The sequence below is a fragment of the Felis catus genome, chromosome A1 (genome assembly GCF_018350175.1).
Source record: "Felis catus isolate Fca126 chromosome A1, F.catus_Fca126_mat1.0, whole genome shotgun sequence".
NCBI lineage: Eukaryota > Metazoa > Chordata > Mammalia > Carnivora > Felidae > Felis > Felis catus.
The window spans coordinates 127,206,434-127,230,091 of NC_058368.1; the positions used below are offsets into that span (position 1 = coordinate 127,206,434).

Below are 23,658 nucleotides of genomic sequence, written 5' to 3' on the forward strand. Positions count from 1 at the left end.
TTTCTTCAAACCTAATGTGAGGAACACATCATTCCCTTTTCACTCTCCTCAAAAACATATATGAAAGATGTGGCTCTAAGTAATAATTGGCACTCATTCCATATCCAGAGAGGAAAATTAGTCTCCTTAGTGTGCAATCCTCTCTTTCTATCAAATAAAATGTGGCTTCATACACTATATATTAATCATATTTGGCTTTTTATAAAAATGTATTTTGCCCACAGAAGACAAAAATTTTGTCACTGCTGAAAAACTACTTTCAAATCTATTTTAAGCATTGTTTAACTGTCTAACATTGTACTTCTCAGAGATGAAGAGTCATCCAATGTATATGATTTGCTCTCACTTTAACAAATCAGACTCTAACTGAATTTCACAGATTCTAGGCTTGGCTTTCCTTTACCCTGAATGCTACAAGAAAGTGAAAACAATGCCAAAGAAAACTATTCCAGATTAAAGGTAAGTGTACCATCAGTATCATGCATTCATGTCCATTCCATCTTCAAAGAAAAAAAATTATATTATACTAGACACATTTCAGGATTTTACAGAATATGAAATATTTTTCTCAAGCCAATAGTCTTGTAAAGGGGAAATTCAATGAAGAAAAATTAGCTGATGTCCAGTTATTTCAGTCGCTTTAATAGTAAAATCATATCCAAACCCTCTCAAGGGTCAAGATAAGCTTAAGCTACTTCCGTTTTTTAAGGATCACATATGTTAAAAAATCAATTAAAAAAATTTCAGAAACAAGGTTGCAAAATTGTGGGATAATTTAAACATTTATATTAGTTTAACACCTTTAACCCCAGGAATGCTAGGCAATAAAAATGTGCCATTCAGAAGATAACTGTAGAATTTAAGTGTGTGTGTGTGTGTGTGTGTGTGTGTGTGTGTGTGTGTGTACACATACATACCTATATTGATTCACAGTGCATTTGAGGTGGTGTGGCCTGTTAAAGTTTACAGTTAGATGAGAAATATCTTTTTTCATTATTGTCAGTACACTGCTGTAGCTGAATGCATAATCTTTTTGAGCAATGACAGACCTCTGAAAATGTGAGACCAGAGTGGTCAACTGGCCTCCAACTTCCCTAACTATTGCCTGAACCCCTGGCCTCTGATAGGCCCTGATTATTTCAACAACTTGACTTTGCAAATAAAGCAGTGATGCCAACTAAGATAGTATAGCAAAATGCTTCATCAAATATGAATTAATAGCACTCCTGTCACACGTAAGGGAGCCCCTGGCCTCAAAGAATTAACAGTCCAAATAGAGAGACAAAACAGGACCCAAAGAATAGTGAAGACAGTTCATGCAAATAATTTAATTATTACATGGGCAATTCGCATTCACATTAAAAGCCTATCAATGAGGGACAAAGTCTCTCAGGTGCCAAAGTGGATTGGTCCATGATGGTGATTTGGGATGTCACTCTTACCTCTTGTTATGAAAGAGGCTTGTTAGAACTAAGAAACTGGGCTGTATTTTGGAAAGGGTCAGAACTTGACCAACAGACAATGAAGATAACTTTGCCAGACTAAGGCAAGTTGCATAATATATCTGCAAATCATGCAGTAGAGCTTACACTGCATTTTTTGAGATTTCTGAAACACTAGTCCAACATGCTATTCCTTTCACACTACCCAGTAGTTAGGCATGTATGACAGCCTGGGAATTATTATCAGATCTCGATGATGAGGGGAGTCTAGAAGCCACCATCTACTGGAAACATGCACTGTAATGTTACATATCCTTGATGAGCTTACAACAATTATGAACATGCACATAAGAAGCATGAGATCCAAATAATAAGCATGAGATGTGGATTGATTAGAATGTAAAATATATAGTAGGGCATATAATTTCTAATGTTGAACCGTATACGTAACTGATAAAGTAACATAAATAATAAAAATACATTGTATTTATTTTGTTTTGAAATAGAAATAAATGAAAGTCCTACTTACATTTTTAGCTGTCAACTTTTACTTATCCCTTGTCAAATTTTGCTTATGCATTGTTACTATAGGTGAAGTTCATAATTTGATTTCTCTGATTTTACAGTTCCCTAATAAATTCCAAGGGCACTATCTTCCATACTGCCTAAAACAAATAATTTCCTTGAATTATTTTAAACCAAAATTTGAATTTTTTATGCAAGTAAGTCAGAAAGTATTTTAATCCAACTTTAATGCATACTTCTATATAGGCCTAGAAATTTCTAGATGTTACATTTGGTCTAAATAAGAAAGACATTCTCAAGATTTTGCAAAACAGTTTCAACTGTATTTGCTCTTCCTGAAACAGCTTTTACTGCTACAGACTAACCAATCAGAAACAAACAAAAAAAGTGTGAAGAATCAATCTTTTCCTTGTAAATAGCTAGCATACTCAAGCAAAGAAGGAAATCAAAGATTTTTCTGTCTTCTTTTTTCTAGTTGTTTGGTTAAAATAAGCTAACTTGGATGTAAAACAAAGTTGTCATTGACAAATTATTGAGGTGGTGAAGTGAAGATTCTTCATGTGATTTCTGCAGAAATCCTTAGAAATAAAAGATTAACAAAACTTTGACTTTGATTTTATAGGGTCTAATTCTCCTGGACAAGATAATTATCATCTAGGTCGCAGAGATGGTTTCCACTTTTCCACGTGAATTTGCCCAGAAACCCTTAGAGCATGAGAGTAGCATTTCCTTCCTTTGCTTGATTGCCTGTTTAATCAAACAAGACCCCTTTCCTGACATTTGAAGGATTCACTGAAAGTTAGTATGACCAGTGTAAGGCTATATTAACTCCATGAGGTATGTTAAGACCCTTGTTTTCCAGATGTGAGTAATAGGAATGTTGTTATTTGGTTTTTGGGGTTTTTTTAAGTTCACCATTTGACTCTCAAAATCAGCTTTTAGAGTTAGTCAACTTCCTGCTATTTCTCAGGTTCCCACACACCCCAACTATTTTAAGGTTCATTTCTTTGTCGCTCATATTTTGCATACTGCCAAACTAAAGCATGTTACAAGTTACATAGATCGACACAGGGAAAAAGAATATTTGCAGGGGGAGGGGGCTAAAGCCATAGAGACTGATTAAAAAATTCTTCCCCGCTACAAAAAGCAAAGAGTGATACCTGTAGGACTTTGAGAAACGCAATCTTGTTTTGGCTCTGGGAGGTTGTCCTGGCACTGTGACTCCCTGAAGATCCCAAAGAAAAGCCATTTGTAAGCAAAGTGCCAGGATCGCTGGAAACTGCAGAAAGTCAGAGTTGGTACAGGGCCCGGGGGCCAGAGGGCCCTGCCGCGCGGAGCAGGAGGCACGGGAGGCACCGGTGGCTGAGTGAGGGCATTTCCTCTGTGTGGTGGTATGCACTGACAGGGAGGTGGCAGCCTGGCTGAGGCAGGGGTGGAAGGGATGGCCAGGACTTCCTGCTGCGTGACACTTGCCCTTTGCGACAGAGCTTGCTTCACTCAGACCTTATCTCATTAATAACATGGGAAACACTCTCTCACAAATTTGCTTTTAAATATAGTCCTGATTAAACAGCAGAGTCACATGGCACTCCTGAAAAGCACAACACACACACACACACACACACACACACACACGAAAAGTATGACTAAATGTGAGTGAACCTTTGTATCAAGTGTGAAGTTTAAAGAAAATGTAAATGGAGAGGCTTTGTTAAAAAAGAAGTGATTACATATCTACAAGGGGGAAATTCAACAAAGATTACTACATTTCACACAACTAGCTGCCTAATATAATTTTCCTTATTCCAACTTCTCTTACAAACAGGGATGGACATCATTATTTGCAAACCTTCCACAAGGATTTAATCGTCTTGAAATACCAGCACCTCCCTGCAAGTCAGTGTGAGAAGAAAACAGGCAGATCACTTTCAAAGCTGTTGGCAGCTTTCCCCTCAAGGAGATGGTGCGTCACCTTGGAGAGTCAATTATAACGCATGACTTTGACAACAAAGATCAATTTTCTTTTTCATTTTCTATTCCCTAGAAACATTTCTTAACTCCCTGATAAATCCCTTGAAACAACTTTCGTTCACGTTAAATAAATGATGAAAGCCAAACACAGTCCTTCACATGTTTTATGAGTCCCGCACATCTCAGGGAGGCATGTATCTCAAGATACTGTATGCAAGGAGTCAAAGGACCCCAATGCCATCATCAGTCCTCACCGCAGAGTGGTATTTCATGTTAACAATGCAACATAATTCCATCAGTCCCTGTCCAAACACTGCCACACGGGTGACCTCAACTGTAAACCAAGGCAGAACTCTGCTTCTCCCGGATAAGATTAGAGAGGCTTGGAGTGCCCAAGAGTGAAATTTAACCCGCTCTGAACGGGACAAAATTGGCCAAGAGTTGAACTTAGTTATCATCGCCATATCTGCCAAATTTTGCGACCCAGATAGCTCAATCTATCGCTTCCATACCCAGGGGGCTCCAAAACATTCATGGAATTTCTATAAAAGCTCAAGTAAGCAAATAGGACACTTATTTTCACAACAGCATCCAGCACATCAAGGGTTCTTGAGAACACTACAGGTTCCATATCAGCTTTGTGAAGGAGTAATAGAAAACATTTCTATGGTTTCACCTCTTTGTTATCTGACAGATGGGCCACAAGAGTGCGTGAGTGAGAGCTGACCAAACAGCAGCAAACTTGGAGGAACCAAGAGTTCATAAATAAACACGTTCTCTCTGAATCAGCCAACAGTATTTGAACGCTTCACGAACGACAGACACTTTTTTGCATTTGTATACGGATTTGCATTGCACAAGAGCAAAATGGGTGGCCAGCACCCAGGTATTTTTGTGAAAGACTGAGAACGTGCCTATACCTACAGGAGTCTGCCCTTCTTGGGGTATGAAATTCCAGCTCTCATTATTTCATTCTTCTGTACTATTTAGTCTCCAGGTCAGGGCAGCTCTTAGAAAACTCAAGCACTGCCGGCAGAGTTAACAAGTTGCTGAACAACTTGGTTTCTAGTAGAGCGGCTTCATCAGCAACTGAGGTCAGGCAGTGTAGGAGAATTGGGAGTTAGGAGGATGTCCCCAAGAGCAGCTGGAGCGGGGAGGGGGAACACACACATGCTGGTGAGCAGGAGGGGTAGGTAGCGCTGGCTAAGATGAGCCTCTTTTACCTCGCACCCAACACGAAACTCTCCTTCTGTCTGGTGGCATCTGGCATTTTAGAGGTGGAATAGCCTCAGTGTTTTCTGAGAAGAAAAGCTGCAGTCCACACATACAACTTTGCAAGCGAAAAAAACATGACTTCACTGCTACCTCGAATTATACTTATCATGCCAGGGCGGACCCCGTCTCCCCAGAGAGGCGAAAGCCAGTCATAGGCATTTTGGCTAACATAGGTCTCTGTTTCCATCTCAATTTACATTAAATTTTTTTAATTTATTTATTTTTAATATTTCCTTCTTTTGAGTTTATTTGAGAGAGAGACAGAGCGAGAGCGAGAGAGCGAGAGAGCGAGAGAGCGAGAGAGAGAGAGAGAGAGAGACACGGCATGAGTCTGGGATGGGGCAGACAGAGGGGAAACAGAATCCCAAGCAGGTTCTGCGCTGTCAGCACTGAACCCATGTGGGGCTTACTCATGAACACTGAGGTCAAGGGTCGGACGCTTAACCAACTGAGCTACCCAGCGATCCTTCCAATTTACATTTTTAAAAGAATGTTCTGTTAATTGATATCTAACTGATAAAACATTAGGGCATAGTAATAATGCAGAATGAAAATACTGTGGAACGTCCAACTTTTTCTAAAAGCAACACAATAAAGGAGATGCAAAGTTGTCTTTTTCATTACTGCCAAAGCATTCCTTCTTACTTTCCCCCCCTGATTCTTGAGATCAGACAATTAGAATCTTAAGCAGGATAAAAACAATGTAAATGTAAATGTAAAATTACGAGCAGGGAAATGGATAATTTCATCCTTTTTTCCTAATGTGAAATTGGATACAGGTGCAAGAAGTATCTTCCAATGTTAATGTTATTTTTTTCCTTAAATAATTCCTTACCACCACCTTTTCATTTCTTCTGTACAGTTATACATGATCCCCTCTTAGGTTACCAGGCCTCAGCAAGGTCATAGAAATAAGCTACTTATTTCTGATATTAATCATGAGTAAAATTAAGACTTGATTTCAACTATAAATATCAATATCCTTTTGAAGGATTGGCTAGTCTTTATAGACATGAGAGTTTAGACAACCGGAAAAAATTAAAATTAAAAATTAAATAATAAGAAGTCTGCTAGGATGAACCTTTGCTGTCATTTATATTTGAAACAGTTGTTTATAATTTTCACTGCACATGTACTAGACGGTAGGAAAGGAAATAAAGTAATATTTTGATTATTTTGTCATTGGTAAACACTTATCTATCCATAAAAATATTACCAGGAACGGATTATTCAGTGGCAGAGAAATTCCATCCCGGGACAAACCCTTCTTCCACAAGTTGGAAACTAAACTTATATCCCTGGGAAAAACAGATTCTGAGATCTAAACTTTGCCACCATCAAACTGTGATCCAATAATTTCTAACATCCCTCAAATCTGAACAACATGCCCACCTCCTGCCAATAATGTAGATGTTATGCTCTGCAGGTCTAAATAAGGCATCTTACTTGCCTCCTGAGTATTTCTGGGATTTTGGTTCCAAGATTCCAGATGTTACAAGTGGCAAATTTGGGGTTTGTTGTCTGACACAGAAACTCAGCATTTCCTTTATAGGAGATAGCAACCATGAATCAAATTGAAACTCCCAAATCTAAAAGTGGAAAAATTTAAACATAACCCACATAGGCATTTGCTTACAATAAGTCACTATTTGACAGGTGGGGGGTTGGTGAGCTGAACTTGAGAGAAACAAAGAGTTACATTAGTGGAGTTGCATTGTGTTGAAATACATTGCCTCAGGAAACCAGAGCAGGCAGAGATAGGGTCCAGGATAACGTATTTTGAAATGGTAGCTGGTCACAGACTTAAAGGTAGCACAAGTGAACTCGGGAGCAAGCAACCTCACTTCAGGTTCATTTATCAGCTACCTCTGAAAGAAGTCCATTGTAAGAATTCTATTTTCAGGGTGATCCATTGCAAAAGAATGTGCCAAAAGGAAATTTAACAAGGGGACTTGCGCATTTCTGTAAACTAGTATTTATTCGGTATCGGCAACTGTGGTTTTTATTACATTAATGTATTATCAAAATCAACTATCGATTATGATTCCAAATGGAAATGCTGCAAAATAATGCTAGCATTTGCTTTGATCCGCCTTCAAATAGTCATTCTAAACCTTACATGTGTCTACTTGATTCAGAGGTCAATTCTTCCCTGTTCTAAAATGGAGAACAATTATTCCAGAAGTTGTAACACTAACAGAATGCTAACAGAACTGACAGTACCCGTACTCTTAAGACCATTAGGAAAGCATTCTCTGTGTTTTAAGCTGCTACCAATGCATACTTTATTCATATATGTCTCAGTAAACAAACAGAAATAAAATGTAATTAAAGAGCTAATATTACTAACACATAGAATAAAACAGCTGACAAGACGCATGATAAAAATCAGAATGAAAGATAAATAAAACTGGACTGTGAATCCAAATACTGTACTATATACTTAAGGTTCTCATCTACATTAGAATATTTTAGAATTCTTTTTAGCAATTCAGACATAATTAAATCAAGCCCCTTTTAATCAAAAAAGCACTGAGGTCCTTGTAAGTGCTTGAGCAAATGGGGTTGAAGGAAAGAAATCAAGGAGAAAAAAACGAGAGGGAAGGGAAATACATTCTATGTTTATTAAGTATCTACTAAATGACCCATAGAGTCCTAGGAGACTTTTCTAAGTAGTCAACAGGAAATATACCGAGAGTCAAATTATTTTAAAATTTGGAATTAACATATGCTAATCATTTGAAATAAAAAACTAAACACTATGTTTTAATATGTAAAAAAGTATTCTTGGGTTAATAATTGTCCAATTTTCTGTGCATAAAGTTTTTAAAAGTCAGAAAATTTTGTTCTTTTCAATATTGTATCCATGAGTGTAGACTGAGAAAAATAATAACAAACAAACAAACAAACAAACAAAAAACCTCTCTCCTGAGGTCTTAACTGGTAAGAGAAAGGACAGATTATGGAATTTCATTTTGAAAGCCACTTCCTCTGACAAGCCTTCCCTGCTTTCCCAGACCAAGGCAAGTCTCTATAGCACTCTGCGCTTTCTTCTTATCACTGTCAGCACATTTGTAATTACTATTTATTTAACATCTAGCTTCCCTGCTAGACCTAACCATTGTAAGGACAGAGACCATGTCTGCTTTCCCACTGAATGCCCTGTGCCTAGTAAATGACCAGGGAAAAAGAGTCCCAATAATGTTTGTTTAATGAATGAACAAACCAATAACATCAGGGCTTCTTGAAAATAAGATGCATCACCTGTATTATATTTTTTGTGTGTTCCCAAATAGGGGCGAAATATTTTGCTATGGTAGGAGTTATTTATTTTCTTTTTCCTTACATGTTCCCTCTGACAAAGCCGTAATTGTAGCAAGAAATAAATAAATAAAATAATAAAACCAGAAAAAAAAACATACTGTCACTGTTATGACCAAATGAATTACAGGTTTGTCCTCAGACTAGTTTTTTTTTTCTTTTTTTGGCTTCGTTTTTGATGAGGCATCATTGGGAAAATATGCAGGGCAGTCCTGATACAGGGTATTAGAGGAACAGTCATGCCATCAGCTTGCCGTGTGACCTTGAGTATTGCTGCTTGACCTTGTTACGTTTCATGTCTCATCCAAAGGAAAGCTACTGTGAAGAGGTTTTGAGAGGAATGTAGGGTAATTTATGTGAAAGCTTCTTGAAAACAACCAGACTAGATTTTAAGCACCACTACTCACAATGTTAAGCTTTTGGTCTGCTAGAAAAATTATTGGTATACTGTTAGAAACACTTCCAGTTTTAAAAATTTTACAGTAAAATGGGTCACCTCATAAACATGGCAAGTAGGAATACCATTTTACCAGTTGCAAAAGGGGTATCAATCTTAAATTTTGATCAGTAATTTTTTCTCCCATTTGAAATCTTCCTATGATAAGTATAAAAGGATAGAATATTTTACAAGTTAATCCTTCAACAGAATATTAAACTCTTACCTGCAGGATGAAAACCTTCTATTGGTTCTGCTGACTAGAAGTAAAGAAAAAGTAAGGGGCAAGGAATTCTATTAAACAAGCTCATGGAATTTTTCACAATTGTTCAAAAATCCTGGGCTTCCCCTAAATATAGGAACATTCCCATTTACTTTCTGAAAACTTGGGGGATCCTGCAGACAGGTTGTTTAACTGAAAAAGCATTTGCAACACTGATTCCAACCCATGCTGTTCTCATTGTTGACCACATACCAAATAAGGACAGAAATGGCCTCTTTTCAGCTTTTTAGAACTATGTTAACAAACAAGTAAAAGCAGTGATGGAATTACCAGGCTGAGAAACAAAATCCCTCCCTTGGGAGAAAGAAAAAGACCCCAAATACCAAGAATCTCTAAATAACAACAATCTCATGTGTTCAACTTTGGCACTGTGCATTTTTTCCATGACAGCGTTCAATATCTCGCTAAATCTGGATATCCATTTAGCCGAGCCAACATTCATAAACATTCCCATTCCTGGGTACTTACTGTCGCCCTTGTTACCCCCAGACTCCCTTCCTCATCCTGACACTCCTCATGTGTTGACTGAGTTTGTGAAACAAAGGTTACCACAAGGTCAGAGTATACTTTTAGAATTCCATATTCTACTATGATGGTATCAACCACTAATTTGGTATCTATTCTATGATAAAGGCCTGGCATTCCTTTTATTATCCCCATAATACTGTATCTATGAGTTTAGTTGTATTTTTATTCTGTTTTACGACAGAAGAAAAGGAGGCTTAGAAGGTTGAAGTAACCTGCCCCTATGATCATACAGTCACGGAAAGGCAGATCTGAGATTAAAATCGGGGTCTTCCCAATTATAAAACCTATGCTTTTAACCCAAAAAGACCTAGAATATAACTGAGGAATGAAGGAATGAGGGGTGGTCCCTTTCTTTGGAGAGGTAAGTCATGGAGGAAGTTTGGGATTTTCATAGAAAGAACAGGCACATGCACAATAGTTACATAATCTTATTTCATCTTTTTCTTTTTAACTTTTTTTTTTGAAAGAGAGAGAGAGAGCAAGTGTTGGAGAGGTGCAGAGTGAGAGAGAGAGAATCTTAAGCAGGCTCAACACTCAGCACCGGGTCTGATGCAGGGCTCGATCCCACTACCCTGGGATCGTGACCTGAACAGAAATCAAAAGTCAGATGCTCAACTGACTGAGCCACTCAAGTGCCCCTAATCTTAATTCATCTTAACCAACTTTCAGGCAGACATTATGGTTGCCATCTTATAGACAAGAAACCTGAGGCTCACAGAGGTTAAGTAGCTCAGCTGATACCAGAAAACTAACTAAGGAGATATGCATCTGAGTCAGTTTTGCTTATCTCAAATCTTGTCTCCATGGTAGCTGGCTTCCCCAAGCTCTTTAGATCCCTAATTCCAGAGCCCGGAGACTGAGGCTGAGGGCAGGGCTGCATGGGCTCAGCTGTGATAGCCAGAGAGTTACAGAGGGAGCGAGAGAGAGGAGGCCTGCCAGAGGATGGCGAGACTTGGGGAAAAGTGACAGTGTCAGAGGGTTCGAATGCACCACTTACCACTTCCGTGCTGCATTTTCCCTTTGCATATTTTACATCGATTCACACAGAAACACTTTTCAGTCTGTCTAACCAATGGTTGCAATTCACTAAGGAGCTAAAACAGAAATCTGGGTATTTCAGTAACAGTGAAAGAAACAATGTGTATTTATGTTATTAGTTTTTTACTTTGTAACAGGAGGCACAAAACTTAAGGTACCATTTTCTAGCCATACCTCAAAACCACCTAAGGAATTTATAACAGACATTTATACAATTATGGCATTAATAAGAAAATAGGACACATCCTGGCCCTTGTTTCCACTGTTATCATTAATTTTAGTTCTACTGGTTCAGTGGAGTTTAATGACTTTCCTGTTTGGTAAGTGGTAAATGATGAGCCTTGAGTGAAACTCTGGCTTACCTCTAAATTTTGGAAAACAAGCCATTTCTATATATATATATATATATATAATTTTGAGAGAGAGAGAGAAACAGAGAGCATGTGGGGGAGGGGCAGAGAGACAGGGAGACACAGGATACTAAGCAGGCTCCAAGCTTTGAGCTGTCAGCCCAGAGCCCACTGCAGGTCTTGAACTCGAATTCATCAACCATGAAATCATGGCCTGAGCCAAAGTAGCCACTCAACCGACTGAGCCACCCAGGTGCCCCATGCCATTTCTAAATTAGTGACTTCTGTTAAATTCACTGCCTTTAAAATGTAGAGGTCAAGTGGAGAAGGAACAGTTGTGCTTCATTGGTTAGGTGATATCAACTAAAGTTATCTATTTATAGCAAATTCTGATTCAAATTTTGATTTAAATTGTATCTATAATAGTTTGATATATAGGTTATACCTAACTCTTAAGGGAATGAATTTACCTATGACAATAAAATAAGTTGCAGTCAAAGACACAAAATCATAGCTGCGGGTTTTTAAGCAGTATTGAATATTAGATAACGAAATGTTTGGGGAAGTAAGTATTTTTCTTGATATTCTAAGTGACCTTCACTAAACCACAAAGTCCTAAAAGATGTGGCCTAGTAAACTAGTTTCCATATGAAATTTCGTTCAACAGCTAACTCTCCCTTCCTCCCTCCCTCCCTCCCTTCCTTCCTTCCTTCCCTCTCTTCCAACTTTCCTCCTTTTTCCCTTCTTTCCTCCCATCCACTCAGAAATACATATTTGGCATCTATTATGAGCCAAGCACTATGCTATATACATGCTAACAATCAATGGTGAAGATAATTATGCCCAAACAGACCTCAGAATTGAATGAACTAAAACCGAAACTTCAGGCTGATGGGAAATTGGACTGGGTTGACATTTTTTACAAGTATCAAGGAAGTAGGAAGAGAAAGGATATAAAATATTTATAGAATTGGAAAATGGCTTGAGGTCTTGTTTATGAAAAAAAATGAGTATAACTAAAGAGATGGTAATTTTTCAGATGATCAACATTAAAAACACATCAAATGAGATATTTTAGGTAAAACACTTTTCACAGCAGCTGGCCCAGGGGAAACACTTCTCCAACAGTCAATTCATAGAACTATACGAAGCTGGGAGGCTTGCAGGAGAGACACATTTATAATGAAGTTCTTGTTTCATGAGTAGTGCCAAGCATGGGTCTAAATCCGTGCAAGGTGGTTGGGCATAGAAAAGAAAATGGGACCTGGTCCCTCTTGAGAGAGATTTGCAACTGGGAAAAATCTCACCTCATAAAAATGTCATCTCTGTAACCTATGGTGGTTAATGTTTTCTCAATAAACTGTATCAGTAGTGCTCACAACCTTAAAGCTGACAAACTGTGCCCTGGCATCTTTTACAAAGAGAAAAATAAGCATGCCATAAATAGGGCAATCAGCCTTGCAGTAGTCCAGAATGAGCTGAATTACAGATGTTTAAGACACAAACTTGATTGGGCATATAAAACTTGTTTCAGAAAAAAAAATGTAGACTATGGTTCTTGCCATATCAGAATGAGATTTTTTTTCCCAAAAGAGTAATATGAAAATTCTCAAAAATACATAAATGTTCGAAGAATTTTACAGTGAATACCAGGGTACCTACCACTTAGATTATGCTGGTAACATTTAAGAGACTGTTTCTTAACAGGAGATTATCACACTGGACTCGAACAATGAGAACTGTTCTATTATAATACTATTCATCTGAATAATATTTATAGATTGTAAATTATGTTATACCTAAGATACAAGTCTCTATGCTTTAACATCCAATCTGCTTTAAAGGCTGGACTTTGTACAGGCAGAGAGTGTGGGTTGTTTCTTTCTTTCTTTTTTTTTTTTTCTATGTCATATAAAGAACATAGTAAACGTGAATCCCTATATCTCATTAGCAAAAATAAGTTATGGTAAAACGTAAACATTAAAGATACAATGAAAGATTATGAATTATGCAAATCAATATCCTTTAAGTGATAAAATGGTTAACCATGAGGTTTTTTTTTCCAGTTTAGTTCTAGGTAATATGCTTTCAGATTTTTTTTTTAATTTTTTTTTCAACGTTTATTTATTTTTGGGACAGAGAGAGACAGAGCATGAACGGGGGAGGGGCAGAGAGAGAGGGAGACACAGAATCGGAAACAGGCTCCAGGCTCTGAGCCATCAGCCCAGAGCCTGACGCGGGGCTCGAACTCACGGACCGCGAGATCGTGACCTGGCTGAAGTCGGACGCTTAACCGACTGCGCCACCCAGGCGCCCCTATGCTTTCAGAATTTTTTTATACACGGTAATTTTTAGTAAATTATGAGTTCAGTCAGGTGGTTAGGAATGGGATGATTGGGAATATTCCAGAGTTATCAATATTATACAAAATATCCTATAAAATCTATAAATCTGGTGTTTCAATAAGTGCAAATTTTCTAGTTTTTCTATGGGTTTAATTTTTTATTTCCTTTTGTTATATTTTTAATGAATTTTATATAAATGTTAAGTCTAGCTTGTTATTGACAAGAAAGAGACTCTATTACAGTAATAAATGAAATAGAAAATCCCAACATCACTTAATATGTTTTTCACCCACTATTTCTGATGTGCCTACGGAAAAGTCAGCTTGCTATCTTCTCAACAATTTGACATGCAGGTCAAGGTCAAACAACACCACAAGACTGACAGAGGAAACCTAATTTTAGTCTCCATGATACTGAAGAACTTAATACAAATAAGTACTGAATACTCTCGGCTCATGTTTAGAGTTGATACTTGAAAAGGAATCCAGTCAAAGAGCAAGTGATGCAGAGTCATGTCCAGAGTCAGGGTGTTCACGTGCTCCGAGGACTGTGGAGCATCTCAGATTCAGATAATCAACTTCTCAGGTACATTTAAGGATGTGTATTTTCCACTCTAATACAACCTCATTCCAGCAGTTCAGTGAGAATAGCAAATATAGCTATAAAAAGTATGCAGTGGCTTTTTCAAGATGTTGGTATTAATACTTTCTTGAGGAGTGCAGTATGAAAGCAGTATGCGTGTATAATGGGATGTTATTCAGCCACGGGAAAGAAGGAAATCCCAGCATTTGGAGCAACATGGCTGGGCCTTGTGGATTATTACGTGAAGTAGTCAGAGAAAGACAAATACTGTATAATATCATTTACATGTGGAATCTGAACAAGTCAACTCATAAAAAAGAGTAAAATGGGGCTTATCAGATGGGGTGGAGGGTGGTGTGGTTGAAGGGTACAAACTTGCAACTATTAGTTAAATAAATCCTGGGGATTCAATATGCAGCATAGTGACTATAGATAACAATACTGTATTATGAGCATCAAACTAGCTAATTAACTGGATCTTAATTACTCCCAACACAAAAAAGAACTGATAATTATGTGAAGGAAAAGAAATTTTAGCTAAGGCTACAATGCAATCATACTGCAACATATAAATGTATCAAATCAACATCTTGGCCACCTTATATTTGCACAATGTTATATATCAACTGTATTTCAATAAAAAAGAAGTGAATTTTGAAATTTATAATACTAAATACAATCTAATTACTCATGAAAAGCATTTTACAATTAAATCTAATTAGTTAAAATATACACCAAAATGTTTTCAGTGTTATGTCTGGATATTGGGATCATAGACATTTTTAAACTTTCTTTTCTGTAGTGTTAAATTTTTTTACAACCAATAGAAATTACTTTATAAAAAAAATTTTAATGTTTATTATTTTTGAGAGACAGACAGAGAGAGCAAGCAGGGAAGGGGCAAAGAGAGAGGGAGGCACAGAATTGGAAGCAGGCTCCAGGCTCTGAGCTGTCAGCAAAGAGCCCAATGCAGGGCTTGAACTCACAGACCGCGAGATCATGACCTGAGCTGTAGTCGGCCACCCAACCGACTGAGCCACTAGGCGCCCCAGAAATTACGTTTATAATAAAACTAAAGATAGGCTACTAAAGACTCAGATAGCCAAATTTCTTTTTTCCCACCAGGACTTTGAAGTTTTTAGTTTGATGAGATTTCAACCAAAGGTCCATGAATAAAAACTTTTGAATTTATATTAGTTTAAGTAGGTCTTATAGTTTACAAGTTGCTGAGCCGTTAAAGGGTCACAGAGAGAAGTGCTGGAAAGCCAGATAAGCACGCACATCATTTAACACCTATGATGATATGATTTAAAATCAAATTAGATGCAGCTTGATGCGGTCTGCAGACATTATCACTAGAGAGGACAGAGCAGTCTTCCCTCTAGAGGTGGAAGATCCAGGGCCAGGAAAAAGCAAAAAGAAAAATGCCGAAAGCTTTATAGATTCAAAGAGGAACGCTTCATGCCAGTATGTGAGAATATTCTCTTCTATGAAAATAGCTAGATGTTTGCAGAGTGTCCCCTTCTACAGAGAGGTTCTCATCACTCTGCCTTCACCCAAAGAAAGAGCCAGGAGCTTCGGCTAGCCATGAAGGCTTTTGCTTATTATCCTTCACCACCTGATGAGTGACTTCCAAACCTTTCAGAGGGTGCATATGCAGGCACAGGTGACATGCAGCCTTGGTATCCTACATCTCTGTTATTAAAGGTGTACATAAATATTCTACACGGTTATGTGTTTTTTTAATGTTTATTTGTGAGACAGAGAGAGAGAGAGAACAGGCAGGGGAGAGGCAGAGAGAGAGGGAGACAGAGGATCTGAAGCAGGCTCTAAGAGCAGAGAGCCTGATGTGAGTCTTGAACTCACAAACTGTGAGATTATGACCTGAACGAAGTCGTGTGCTTAAATGACTGAGACACCCAGCTGCCACATCATTGTGTTTTTTAATGGGCAATGCTTTAAAAAGAAGTTCTTAAAATAAGAAATTGGCGGGACACCTGGGTGGCTCAGTCGGTTGGGCGGCCGACTTCGGCTCAGGTCATGATCTCATGGTCCGTGAGTTCAAGCCCCGCATCGGGCTCTGTGCTGACGGCACAGAGACTGGAGCCTGCTTCGGATTCTTTGTCTCCCTCTCTCTCTGATCCTCCCCCCGTTCATGCTCTGTCTCTCTCTGTCTCAAAAGTAAATAAACATTAAAAAAATTTTAAATTAGAAATTGGCATTATTTGTCCCCATTATTTCAGAAACTTGTTCTTTTTCCATTTCTCCATTTGACAAAAGAAAACAAGTACTGAAAATTGGAGAATATATTCAAAAGCAAATGTTGCCTATTTATCTTAAAAATATAGAACTATTTATTTATGAAATGTTAGTATGATTATGAGTACTGTATGGAAATGTATTAGTCTCCTGAAACTTCATGTGAGTCACTGATAAGAATACTGCCATTTTAGTAATGTGAGAATGGGGGTATTTTTAGGTGTTTGAGTTAACTCTTTAGTTAGGCTAAAAAATCTTATGCGCATAAATGATTCCACTGATTTAAAATTACTGAATAACTGCTCAGCAAGAAGAACCAAATTCTGGATATTTCCTGCAAAGGAGAAATTACTGTGAAATGGGATACAATGTACGCAAGAAGACTTGTGCCTTTATCTCATCAAAACATGAGAGAGGGCACCTGGGGGGCTTAGTCTGTTAAGTATCTGACTCTTGGGTTTGTCTCAGGTCATGATCTCAAGTTTCATGAGATGGAGCTCTGTGCTGGGTTCTGTACTGACAGAGCAGAACCTACTTGCGACTCTCTTTCCCTCCCTCTCTCAGAATAAATAAACAAACATTAAAAAAAAATGAGAGAAAATTATTTGTCTTCACCTTCCCTTAAACAATTGATTGGAAATGAGTACAGTCGACGTTGCCTGCTGCTGGCTGCACTATGTCACACAACTCATGCTTCCGAACTCTGAGCCAAGGTAGTGAAAAAGTATGAGTGAGCACAAACCACAATTAAAGAGCAATGACAACAACCAAAAGATCGCATGGGCTAGCCCTTCATAATCTCCACCGGTTTTTCCAAAACCACCTAAAATAAGCATTTGGGGAAGGAAAAACAATGTGCTTCCTACATAAATGCACATTCAAGAGAAGTCCTCAAGATCCCCTTAGTTGTAATCAATTTGTCATCAAGTACTATTCAAACTACCACTATCTAGAAATCCTGCCGTAGCTTCTGCTAAAAGTTCAGACTGTTCATTGACCACCATCAGTGTGTCCACGTGGAAAGGAGAACATGAGGCACAGAAGAAGGAATAAGTATGTATAGGAACCTACCCATATTCAGATCTTGGGCAAACGGCTTTCAAATAGTCTTGTAAAAGACTAAGCCTTCCATTAGTTATATCCACCTCCTTCTTGGATTTCTAATAGTCTTCAGGTGAAATCCCCCCCAGGCAGACCCTACAAAGTCTTGGCATGGGTGTTTAATTTGGAGAGAAGGTGTGGAAATAAATATATGCGCTTAGGGCAGCAGGGAGAGAGTAAAGTCAAGAAAGTGTGCATTAATAAGCTGTGAGTAAATGGAGCTCAATCTTCTTGGGGACCTTCTAAGAGGTACGGAAATGTTTCGGCATCGTCCCTCTGGAGAGTGTGGAACCGCTGTATAAGTAGTCCCTCAATGTATGTAAGTTACCCCTAGTTTCTCAATGTATGTAGGTTACCCCTGGGAGTAGTCACAAGCTCTTCTAGGTGGCCCACACACAATCTAGTAAGCTCCTTTGTACTAGAGAACGTGTACAGGTGTCTCAGATGAGAAGTTGACTTGGCATATAGAAATCGCCCATCACACATACAGGTGAACTCTGAGGTGAGTCAATAAGAAATGAGGTGGGGCTTGAAGCCCCTGTCACAAATAGGACTCTTACACCTAGGATGCCCAAACTGAATTTTTGGTTCATGTCTCCATCATCCCATCACTAAATCTACTTCTCCCTGCCTTTCGCCAACTCAGCAAATTAAAACACAGGTTTCTAATTTTTTCAGGCAAAAATCCTTGAATCATCTTTGGCTCATTTACTTTTCTCTTACCCCCTGTGGAATTCCAACACCAAATGCCGTCAGCTTTATATTCAAATTATACTCAGAATCTGGTCACTTCTTACCAGTTCCACCACCACCAGCCTTGTCCAGGTCACCACTGTCTCTTGCCCAAACTACTGCAGTGGCTTCTTAACCATTTTCCCTGCCCCTGCCCTTGCTCCAAGTGTGTTCTTCACAGAATACCAGACCACGCAGAGCGACACTTTGGAAAGGTATGTCATTTCTCTCCTCAAAACCCTCTACTGGTTCCCCACTTCACTTGGGATAAAATCCCAACTCTTTACCATGACTTACAAAAGCCCTTTCCTATCTCATTCCTATTTCTCTGACCTCTTTTCCTTCTCCTCTCTCATCTTGTTTACTTGATTCCATCCACACAGGTCTTGTCTGCTTGCTTGCTTCTTTCTCTTTTTCTTTCTTTCTTTCTTTCTTTCTTTCTTTCTTTCTTTCTTTCTTTCTTTCTTTCTTTCTTTCTTTCTTTTCTCCCTCCCTCCCTTCCTTTCCCCTCCCCTCCCCTTCCCTTCCCTTCCTTTCCCTCCATACTGGTCTTTTACCTAATCCTTGAACACAATGAATCTGCTCCTACCCCAGGACCTTTCCCCTTGCTGTTTCTGTTCCTGAAATGCTCTTCCTTCAGATACCTGCATCGTTCTTTCATTTTGTTAAGGTCCAAATATGAGGTTAATAGAAAGAGCTATTTATTCTGACTGTTCAATCTAAAATAGCATCACCATCACTCTATTTCTTTACTCTGCATGATTTTTCCTCATAGAACTTATCATCACATAGTTATTTTGTATATGTTTGTATATTTTGCATTGTTTTTCTCCCTCCCCCTCCCAAAAAAAGTTCCACAAGAAGAAAAAGAAATTAAGAGACTCTGCTTTTTTCACTGCTGTGTACCAGCAACTGGAGTAGGGACTACTAGTGGTAGGGGTCCAATATAGATTTGCTAAGTGGATGAATTCACTGATTTGACCGCAATAGGAGATACATATTGACATGTAATAATCAAACACTTATAACACGGTGACTGGCATTGTCTGATAACAAGTATAAGCAGCTGCTGCTCTTTAGAAGCATAATATATCCAGGCATTAGGCTGGAAGACATATCCTGTGCATGGTGAAATTATTGGCATTCTGGGGGGCAGGTTATTATACACAGTGATAACTAGGAAAATGTAAGAAAGAAAGGCTGAGACTGGAGTGTGCAAAACTTCGAATGTTATGTCAGGAGTGGAGAATTTGTTCCACTTAGAAGTGAAACATCATCAACAGTTTCTCAGAAAGGGAGTAAATAATTAAAGAAGAATTTTCGAACAATTAATATTTGATTCTACTCCACAAGGATTTGAGAAGGAAAGACTAAAGCCAGGTAGATAGTGTCATAAATTTTTCCCTCTCAAATCCTCCTTTCTCTCAATATCCAAGACATTGGCCTCTGTAACAGCCATAGCTGAAAAAAACAGCTTCATAGTGGTATAACAGTTACACAAAATATGCACGGATTTAATGTATACAGTTTGATGAGTTTGGACAAATACATACATCCAAGAAACTATCACCACAATCATGGTAATAGACATATCCGTCACCTCCACAATTTTCCTTGGGTCTGTTTGGTGTTGGATGTGTGATGTATGTGGTGGGTAGTAACACATAACATGAGCCCTACCATCTTAAATTTTCAAGTGTGCCAACACAGTGTTGTTAACTATAGGCACAATATTGTACAGCAGATCGCTAGAACATACTCATCGTTTCAACATAGTTTTTAGACTACTGTATCATTCCATACTTTTCATTTTCATTTAGGAAGCTTTTGTCCTTATTGGTAATGTTAACTAACATACTTTAGCTGAAAAAAAAAGGTCTGTCCACAGTTTCCCTGGATTTTAACATGAACCTACTACAGGTGTGAAAAAAGCTTAGATCCATTCTCCTTCAGGTTATCTGAGAACTAATAAATAAGGTAGTGAAAAAAGATAAGATTGGACATGAGGACATGAATGTGCTATGGGCTGTCTGGTGAGATATGGATATGAGTAAATGGAAATAAATATGTCATAGGTGTCTATGGTAAATGGAAAGTAATCTTTACTTCTCTAATTTGTTTCTTATTTAGGGCATAATGCATATTGTCATCTCCCTTTCTCTCTGAGGGAGTGCCATGAATAAAATGAGAGCAATATGCTCAATGTTCTGCTGGGCTGTGAACTTCTGGGGCCATGTAACCCTGGGACTGCCCAGCACAGTAGGAGCTAGGTAAACATATGCTACACGAATCCCTCCAACTCTTTAGAAGACAGATTCCAGAGGAATTTCATTATCTGGCTCTAAATTCTGCTATTCTCCTAAGGGATATGTGATTCCGCTTTGTTCCAGAAAGGATTAAAAGTTTCTCTATTCCCTTTGGTAATTAGTTTAGATAAGACATATCTCATATATCTACCCAATAGACAATAGCTAATGCTCAAATATTTATAGATTTATTTGTACCTGGCTATGTCTGAGAACATTTCATATATAAAAACCAGTAACTATCACTTGAGGATAATAAGCTGGCAAACTTCAGACTATCTGAATATCTTTGTGAACAATCCCAAATGGCTGATTCTGTCAGTTTATGATATTTTTTAAAAAATGTTTATTTATTTTGAGAGAGAGAGCATGCACGTGCATGCTCAGGAGAGGGGCAGAGAGAAAGAGGGAGAGAGAATCCTAAGCAGGCTCGATACTCAGCACAGAGCCCCCCCTGCACCATCCAATGGGGCTTGATCTCACCACAGTGAGATCATGACTTAAGCCAAAATCAAGAGTTGAACACTCAACTGACTGAGCCACCCAGGTGCCCCCTGTCAGTTTATGCTAAAAGCCATTTGGTTCAAAATTAAAAAAAAATAAAGAGAAAATTGTATCTACAGAGAAAATTAAAGCATAAGGGCTGTTTGAAGGAATTAGCTAGTCTCAATTCCATCTCGTCACTCAGTTCTCAATCTCCTAGGCACCAGGGATTAAAAGCTCTGATGGAAATGCTAAAAAATACATAGTGAATTAAGAAAAAAAAAGTATTCTATGTAGCTCAAACTTTGTGACTTTGCTTATGCCATGTTCACTCTTTCAGATGTCTTTTTACAAAATAAAAAAGGAAGAAACTACATTTTTAGCACATCGTTCCTGCTACTAAAAGAGTCACAAGGAAAAGCTGAATTGAAACTAGTGACAAGCTTTTGCTTTGTCACATGATTGTGGCATTTTCTGTCCATATTATTTATGGGACTTCTTGTAATATTTTATGCAAAACCACCCTATGGAATTTTGTGCTCAGAGTGCAGTCCAATTTGGCATCTCAAGTCTCCTGTTTCTATCTCCAGCCCTCTTCACGCACATTCCCTGAGGTCCACTTTTAAGGAAAGTCAGGGCAGAAAGCAGATATTGAAGGAAGAACAGGGTGAGAGGGACGTGCAAGTGTGTGCATGCGCATATGTGTTTTGCATGTGGCCTGCTTTACCATAGTCCAGGGAGCTTCTGGGGAAGTTCTGTGCTAAATCTCAGCACCATAGGCCTTGGCAGCAGGCTCTTGCTTCCCTGGTCTTTTTTGTGGCCTCATTCCCCTTTAGTATCCGGGTACCTCAGCCCTAACAGAAGGGAGACAAATTAGCTTATCCCATAGAGTTGAAAAGGTGACTCTAATGATGTGCTTGCCTAACAATCAATAATTCATTTAAATGCATTTTCTGATGCATAAAATAATATACTTTTCTTATAACTGGCTTTTATCAGCACTGACCTAAGAATCAGACAGAAAAAAGTGCTCTGAGATGCTGAAATCATTTGCAGCTTGAATAATATTTTTATGATTATATAAAATGGTGAATGCTTATTATAGAATGTTTGAAAAATGAAGAAGAGCAAAAGAAGTAAAGAAAAATCATCTACATCCAGAGGTAGTTGCTGTAAATCTCCTGGCTCATTTTCTTCCTTATTTTTATGTGTACATACATAAATTTATGCATCTAAATTTAAAATTTGATTGAGATTTTAGTGTATATGATTTTGGATTCTGCTTTGCATTTCATGTTATACTATAAACAATTTCCCGTATCATTTAAAATTATTTGAAAATCTTTTTAATGGTTGATAATATTATACTGGCTGACACTAACATCAAAATTTATTTAAACATTACCTTATCGGGAAGACTTATAGTATGTTCAGGTTTTCAATAATATAAGTATTTCTGTGGCAATAATATCAGTTGTTAATCATTATAATATCTCAGATTACCTCTCTAATCCGAATACGTATAAGTAGAATTGCTAGATGAACAGGTATGAACATTTTTGGGGCTTGAAGTCCTCATGGTTTTAAAAAAAATGTTTATTTATTTTTGAGACAGAGAAAGAGAGAGAGAGCGTGCACGCGCGCGCGCGCGCGCGCGCGCGCGTGCGCGCATGAATGGGGGAGGGGCAGAAAGAGAAGGAGACAGAATCTGAAGCAGGCTCCAAGCTCTGAGCCATCAGCACAGAGCCCAATGCAGCACTGGAAATCAGCTGTGAGATTATGACCTAGTCGAAGTTGGACACTTAACCAACTGAGCCACCCAGGTGCCCCAGATGTCCTAAGGGTTTTTAATCACTTTTATGAAATAAAACCCTCAAAGTAGTATAAAAATCAAAGTAACAAACTATACTTGCATATATTATTTTATTATGACTTTATTTAAGATTAGAAAGATAAGAAAATAGAAAATAATTTTGTTTTACTACAAAGAGGCCCACACCACATGAAAACTAGAACCTGTAGCAATTTAACAAACGAGTCTTCTCTTACAAAATGGGGGAAAAATCTATATAAATCTAAGCTTGGCCACATTGTATGAAAAGGTCAAAAGCAAGCTTTAAAAAAAAAGACATATGGCTATTATTATAGCACACAGAGTGGTCAACCACTTCAAGTTCTTGTGGCCAGTGAGGTCACTGGAGCTACAGGCCGACATTTCTGACAAATTATGCACACTGAGGTCACACTGCTCTATTGAGGCAGTTTTTCATAATTGTAGAGTTGTGTTTACAAAAATATCCTTACTTAAAAATATCCTTTTGTGCCCTCTAGTGTTTAAATTCACCAAATCTTTCAGACATATATTTATTTTCTCTAAAGTATTGTTGAACACCATTTCATTGCTATTTATACTAAGGGTTTACCTATATATTAGAAGGTGACCAAAATACATACCTTTCCAAAAATTTTTAAGATTGCTTAAAATTTTCATTTCAAAGGAAGTTAGAGCAAGGGACTGGAAACCTCCCCAGGGCAAATCCCACCCACCTCTCTTTTTGTAAATAAGGTTTTATTGGTACGCACCATGCTAATTCACTATGTATTTGTCTGTGGGTCCCTGCATTTCTTCCACAATGGTAGGGTTGAATAGTTACTACAAAGATGTTGGGTCCTACAAAGTC

The 23,658-nt window shown here is 38.1% G+C and overlaps 1 protein-coding gene across 12 annotated transcripts in view; it reads right to left on the reverse strand.

The window, feature by feature from the left end:
- PDE4D (phosphodiesterase 4D) overlaps positions 1-23,658 on the reverse strand; it is a 1,455,129-nt gene that overhangs the window by 344,179 nt on the left and 1,087,292 nt on the right. The window contains exon 1 of one of the 12 annotated variants that reach the window (XM_019834628.3): positions 3,128-3,429. The exons of the other annotated variants lie outside the window; for them this stretch is intronic. Within the exon in view, the coding sequence (XP_019690187.1) occupies positions 3,128-3,216 (89 nt within the window). The 5' untranslated portion in view covers positions 3,217-3,429. Of the gene's footprint in view, positions 1-3,127; positions 3,430-23,658 lie in introns of those variants that run through there. 12 annotated transcript variants of the gene reach the window in all.